The 7,436-nt window shown below is 35.2% G+C and overlaps 1 protein-coding gene across 1 annotated transcript; it reads right to left on the reverse strand.

Annotated features, from left to right (window-relative positions):
* Positions 1-5,801: 5,801 nt before the first annotated feature.
* On the reverse strand, positions 5,802-6,992 carry LOC129316433 (uncharacterized). The gene has a single exon (XM_054960863.1). It carries the CDS (start codon positions 6,990-6,992, stop codon positions 5,802-5,804), a length of 1,191 nt encoding a protein of 396 aa, XP_054816838.1.
* Between the last annotated feature and the right edge of the window lie 444 nt (positions 6,993-7,436).

The following is a 7,436-nucleotide window of genomic DNA, read 5'->3' on the forward strand; positions in this document are numbered from 1 at the left end:
GAATTGGAAGGTCAAGATGGTGAAAAGTTCAAGGTGAATGGCTAGTCACTAAAGCACTATTGGGGTGGAGATGTGGATTGTAACCCTCCCTTATATAGGAAAGGATTAACTAAATCACCACTACAACAAAACCTAACAATAATCAAATAATTTGTTTGAAAAGCTTAGATCTGAGACTTGTTTTGCAAAACCATCAAAATCTTAATATAAAAGAGCCACACATAGCAGAAAACACACAGTTGCATTCATATCAATCGTTGTATGCCTTTGATATAAGGAAATAAGCTCAGATTCTGGTTGTCACTTGTAAAATTAGGATGTTACATGGATTTTCAAGCATCTATCGTCTAATTATCTGATGTAACTTAAGAAGTTGAAGAGTTACATTAAAAGACTATAAACCAAGCACTCTTAGGAGGCAACTGACTAGAGTTGTTGATACCTTGACAAAATAATACTAAGCTATACTAATATAGTAGTAGTGTGAACCTAGGTCAATCTCTATGAGGAGGCTTAGTTGGATAAGCTTAATTAAGATGTGCTATAAATTATGGAGTGTTTAGGATAGATTTAGACTTAAAACTAATTAAGTAAATACACCTAATTACTGGAATGGTGAAGTTAATGAATATAAACATATTAAGAAGTAGGAACTCCTATATGAATTAGGTCATCTCTCCTTGTAAGATCACAACTTAGCTAATTTGGTCCCTTCTCTATTACTTTAGTTTTAGTCACTTAGTTATATTAAATACACCTAGTCATGACTGTTGTTGATTTGTCAGGGGCACTACATGAAGAAAACCATAAATATATATGTTATTGACATTAAAAAAATGAAAAAATTGATTAATTGGTAGTAATTTAAAGATACCTGTATTACATTCCATTTAATGGCATCCTTGTATTTGTTGAATGATCTCTTGTTTGGAAGATTTGCATCGATACGATATAGCACAATAGCCCTAATATACAAAAGACAAACATGTTAGAAATGTAGAATTTTAGAAATAAATAAAATATTAGTTACTAAATATACTTGCCTATTAAATAGGTCCATCATATCTAGTCAGTTAGTTGGATCCCCACCATGAGGAGCTAAATCCAAATAGTACACCTTTAGAGCTTTAAGATCTGCTGGCTCAATCACAATGAACATCCAGTGTCCCCTTAGAGAATTGGATGATGTATGCTATAATTCAAATTTGAGAAAGACAATAAAATGCAATCAATGTTTTAGAAAACTAAGTAACTAACCCATTGAGATAAGGAATCAAAAATAACATCCCCTTTGAAGCCGGTCTTTCCTTAAAGTATGTGGTCAATGTTTGAGATTGCTACTGCAAACGCTTATCCTTCTGACCACCTTTAAAACTTGGGAACTTATGGGGATTGACAAACATGAACCTTGATCTCAAGTTACTAGGAATGATGAAGGTATCATACAAGTACTTGAATGAAGAAGTTAACAAAAGTAAATATGAATAAAAACCGTAATCTAGATATATAAATAAGAAGAGTAATTAGGTACCCATATAAATGTTCACTAGGCTGTGGACAACCTCATTGCGCGTCAGGACAGTATTGATGATGTTAAAGTCAACAATCTCATTGACCTCTTTTCGATACACGTCATCATTTGGTAGTACAAATTGTGCCACCATGATCTTGGCCAATCGCGCATACTTTGCCAACATATTTTGATTTATCTTTGGTAAAGGAGGAGCAACATCTACTAGTGCTGGCTTGGAGGTTGATTGTTTCTTGATCTTTGATAGCTGACCTAATTGTTTGGGGGGTCATTCCCCTTAGACTAGGTGCCAATTAACATCAATTATTAGAATTTGAATTTTAATTGACTGTAACTTGAATTTGAATTAAGATAGTGAAAATTAATGGCATACCTGTGGTGGAGTTTCTTTTGTTCCCAACCAGACGAGATGCTTGGGCCATATAATATAAGCGCCAACCACGTCTACTATAATTTTTAACTCATAGTTTTGTTTGAGTAGCTTATAGTTGGCATCATTAGGCTTGATAATCAGCCCTTTGACCCATCCTCGAGCACGGGCTCATTGTGAACTTGTTGCCCCAAGACATTGTACATTTTTCCCATGGCAACTCTATGTCTATCTGGACTATCAACCTGGAACAAACACTCAGCCTCACCTTGAACATAAAAGAAATATAAGTTAATAAGGAAATAATAATTATGGATTGCAATTAAGAAACTAAAATAATTTAAATACCTCTGGGAGATGACGATGAAAAGGCTAAAGCACAGCTATCTTTTTGAGTATGGACAGGCTCTAAGGTTGACTTTCCAAGTCTATGGGTCTTCATTGTTATTGCAATAAATTCTTCTTGCTGCGCTATTCATCCTTTCAATGCCTCAAGCTCAGTATCGACATTTTTTTTTGAGCCTTCTTTTCACCCACAATTTGTTTTCTGGTAAAACCCATGCCAACACCCCTAACACGACTGGGGTGATCCTTACTGCCCAATGCCTTCTCCAAGATATCTTCATTCTCTGGAAGTTGACCTCTAGAGACTTCCTCTGAGAGGGCACTCTATAAATGATATATATATATATATATATATTAAATTAAGTAAGGAAATATTAAATTAAAATATTTAAATTATTTAAAGATTGTACTTACAACTTTTTCAACAAGTTCTTGAACATGTGGAGAAGTAATCGTGCCCTTTTTGTCTGTTGGGGCTAGAATGAAAAGCCTAGCACGCGAAACAGAAGTCTGTCCCGTGCCTAATCTCGTGAGCTATGCAATGAATTAATGCAATAATAAGTTAATGATAGAAAAGATTTACATATTATTTAATCTAATAAAAACTATTAAATTTATATATGTGTGTGTGTGTGTGTGTGTGTGTGTAAACACATCTCTTCTTGCTCAATGCCTAAATAACCTATGCGAGATCCTAAGTAGGGCATATCATTATTCTTAACCCTTAAATCCCTGTTTCACTGGCTCAGTGATTGGAACTCATTGCTGAGACAGTTAGCAACAAATGCATCCCATTGATCTTGTCTAACAATTGCTCTCAGTGGCTTAAGAATCTCACCACTAATTCTTTCAACCAATGTGATATATTTCAATCCCATGTAGTATCAAAACTGTCGATGTGCCTTAGCAGCTGAATGAAAGACATATTTCTTTTGAGTAGTGTCAATATGAAATGCCGCCTGTTTAATAACACAATCAAGGAATAATTTATATGAAATGCCACCTATTCAAAAACACAATCATTTAATTAAGAATTTTAATTTTGCCTCAATCAATTCTCATATCGATTCCCTCATTGCTTCATCAACATCACGCCAGTCATTAACTGATAGACCAAGCTGTGATCGAGTCACTGCATGGATGTAACTATTAAATTTATGCTTATTCTCCTTTATTGGTTGACCCTTGGGATTCTATTTAAGGGAATACTTAAGTCCAGCCAACCTCTTCTTAGACACCGTCTCCATCATCACTAGACCTTTCTTGATTGTTTTAAATATTTGATCCACCTCTTTGTCATTCATGCCATTAGGAATAGAAGAAAGTCCCTCATTGTTAGGACTAGAAGTAGCACTGGGAGGATTGTTCAACAAGCCTGCATGCTTAATGTCAACAAGACCAATGTAAACTGGAGTAGTGGCTATGAGAGCAGTGGCAGTAGGAGCCATGTCAATTGGAGAAGTGGTAGGAAGAGTAGGGTCAACAGGGGAAGTGGCAGTAGAAGTGACTCTACATCTCTTTAGAGCTATTTTCGGAGCCATTTACCTATCACACAAGTCACAAATAAAATTAATTGATAGAAACACAAATAGCATAAATAACTAAAGCTTACAAGCTAAGTCACAAATAAAATTAATTGATAGAAGCACAAATAGCATAAATAACTAAAGCTTACAAGCTAAGTCACAAATAAAATTAATTGATAGAAGCAAAAATAGCATAAATAACTAAAGCAAACAAACTAAGTTATAGATAAAATTAATTGATGGAAACACAAATAACTAATACATGTGTAAGTTGGTCTTTTTCTTTTCCTTGTCTCCTTCTGAACCTTTTTCAACTTAATAGCTTGATTTAATTTCTTAATCTTCTCTTTTATTCTTTTTCCTCTTTTTGAAATCCAAATACCATCTTTATGATCATTTCTAATATAGTTGGTGCCATCTTCAATGACATTACATTGAAGTGTTGTCCCTTGAAATGGATCATCATCAACTGTAGTATCTAGCGGATTGATGGCCTCTCCAAATTCTTTATTTGACAATAACACAATCAACCAACCTGGTGAACCAGGATCAATGACATAAAACACTTGCCTAGCTTGTGATGCAAAAATAAAAGGCTCGGTCTTGTAAGCCAACATATTTAAATTCACCTGTATGAACCTTAAATTATCGTCTATGTGAAGACCATTCTCATTATCAATCCATTTGAACCAAAAACTAAAATCTTGAACTTACTATAGTCTAACTCCCAAATATGCTCAATAACTCTGAAATATGACATTCTTACATACATGAGATTTTTGTCTTTACTACTGGATACACACATTGCTTCACCAATCATAGTTACACTACTATTTTGCATTGTGCTTCTTTCATCCTGCTCTTTAGTATAAAATGTGAAGCCATTGATTACATAACTAGTATAAGGAAGGACTTGTACATTTTGGCCCCTAGACAAGCATCTAACCCTTTCTAGTACCGAATTTTTGTCAACATTATACATAGCCACAATGTGTGCCTTCAACCAATATTCGAAGTACTTGTTATAAATTGTTGCAATTGCAGTGTCATTTCTTTCAAGGTTGTCCTTCCTAAGTTTAGCATTGTGCTTGTCAACATACTCAAGAATCTCATCTGAGTTATGCAATACAAAAAGGTGTGCTTGCTCCCAATGGTTTTGTGAAATAGTGATTAATTTCTTTCCAACTATCACTTTCCCATCTTCCCTTCCTACGTGCCTGTCCACTGGAAGCCTAAAATTTTTCCCATCTTTTAAGTACTCCTGATAAAATTCAATTGCCTCTTTACTTATGTACCTTTTAGCAATAAAACTGTTAGGTCGACTTCAATTTTTCACATATCCTTTTAGAACCTTCATATTATGCTCAATAGGGTACATCCACCTTATATAAGCTGGGCCACACTTTTCAACTTCCCTAACTAAGTGAACAGTCAAGTGAATCATTATGTCAAAGAATGTGGGCGGAAAATACATCTCAAGCTCACATAATGTCCTCACAATTTGGAATTGCAAGCTTCTTAACTTTATGGGGTTGATCACTTTACTACAAATTGACTTGAAGAAGAAGCATAGTTTATTAATTGCAACTCACACCCTATCTGGTAAAATTGAGCATATGTCTACATAAATAAAAGTCTCCATCAACACATGGCAGTCATGTGTTTTTAAACCCTTTAACTTTAAGTCCTTTACAGATATAATATTTCTAATATTGGAAGAGTAACTTTTTGAAACTTTAACTCTGGCCAAAAACTCACAGAAAAATTGTTTTTCTCTTTTAGAAAGTGTATAGGCAGCCAGACAAAGGTATGTACGGCTTCCCCTCTCTTCTGGTGCCAAGTCTTCTCATATTCCCATAGCCACCATGTCTAACCTTACATTAATGCCATCTTTGGTCTTTCCTGTAATGTGGAGTAACGTACCCATAATACTATCACATACATTTTTCTTAACGTGCATCAAATCAATAAAATGCCTCACATCTAACTTCCTCCAATAAGGCAATACAAAGAAAATTGACTTCTTCTTCTACCTACCTATCCCAACATGCTTTGCAAAAGGTTTCCCAAACTTAATATCCAAATCCTTAACTTTTTCAAATAGCTCATTGCTAGATAATATTAGAGGTGCTACCTCTTCTTCTGGTTTCCTATTGAAAGATTTTCTTAATCTTCGGTAATAATGCCCTTTGGGTAACCATCTACGATGTCCTAAATAGACATTCTTCATACTATGTTCCAACCTCACAAAATGTGTGCTATCTTTGCAAATAGGGCACCCAAGTTTTCCTTTGACACTATACCCTGACAAATTACCATAGGCCAGGAAGTCATTAATTGTACCAAACAACAAGGCTCTTAAATTAAAACTTTCCTTCTTGTACCCATCATACACCTCAACACTAGTCTCCCACAATATCTTTAAATCTTCAACCAGAGGAGCCAAATACATGTCTATGTCATTTTCAGGTTGTTTTAGCCTTGAAATTAGCAAGCTCAACATCAAATACTTGCGCTTCATGCATAACCATAGAGGTAGGCTATAATTTATCAAAATCACTGGCCATGTGCTATGGGTACTACTCTGAAGCCCAAATAGATTCATTCTGTCAGTAGATAACTCAAGCCGTAGGTTTCTATTGTCTTTTACAAAGTTAGGATACTCACTATCAATCCTTTTCCACTGTGGAGAGTCAGTAAGATGCCTTAGCATTGTATCTTTAATTCTCCCATCCTTATGCCAAGTCAAATTTCTCGATTCCACTTCACTTCTATACAATCGTCTAAATCTCGATACTATAGGAAAGTACCATAACACCTTCTTTGGACTCTTCCCATTCTCCTTATAACGTGATGCTAAACATTTAAGGAACTCAAATAATGATTCATGTTCTTTCCTAAATAAAATGCAATCATTCGGGCAAGCGTGTATCTTCTCATAGCTCAAGCCAACAAATTTCAACATCATCTTTGCATCATATAACCTCCTTGGAAGTTTGTTGTCCTTCGATAGCATTTCATCATGTAAATATGAAAGCAAGTTTGTGAAGCTCGTATCACTCCACCCACCTTCTGCTTTCAATTGGTATAATTTTAACACTACAGTTAACTTTGACGCGTGTTCCCTAGCACTAGTGTACAATGATGTCCTTGCATCACTTTTCAACCTTTCAAGCATTTGAGGACAATCATTGAGTTCCATTTCAACCACATTGGCCATCTTTTCAACACGATCTACCTTACCTACACTTATGTCAAAGTCATTTGACACATAGCTATGGCTTGTTCTGGTCAAGTCCCTTACCTCTTCATGGTTATACCAACACTTATAATTTTGATCGATTCCATTAACCACTAAATGGTCTTCCAATTCTCATGCAGTGACCCACCTCATAAGTCCACATCTTAGACAAGGGCACACAATGCTCTTACTATCTCCCTCATGCTCAACACCAACCTTAATAAAGTGGCTCACCCCCTCCATATATTCCCTCGATAGTCGATCCTTAGACATTCATTCTTTATCTATAATCTCAAATCTATAAAAAATTGTTAAGGGACATGTGATGAGTGGCTCAATCATCGTATTGCAAGATAATAAATTAACTACTAACTCATCAATGCATTACTCATGAACCACTTGATTAAAAATAGTGGGGATCCC

The sequence above is a fragment of the Prosopis cineraria genome, unplaced genomic scaffold, assembly GCF_029017545.1.
Source record: "Prosopis cineraria cultivar Desert tree isolate PC_DT_omini unplaced genomic scaffold, ASM2901754v1 PC7, whole genome shotgun sequence".
Lineage (NCBI taxonomy): Eukaryota > Viridiplantae > Streptophyta > Magnoliopsida > Fabales > Fabaceae > Prosopis > Prosopis cineraria.

Excerpts from the sequence above, each read along its gene's own strand:
- LOC129316433 (XM_054960863.1), bottom strand. The coding sequence starts at position 6,992 with ATGGCCAATGTGGTTGAAATGGAACTCAATGATTGTCCTCAAATGCTT.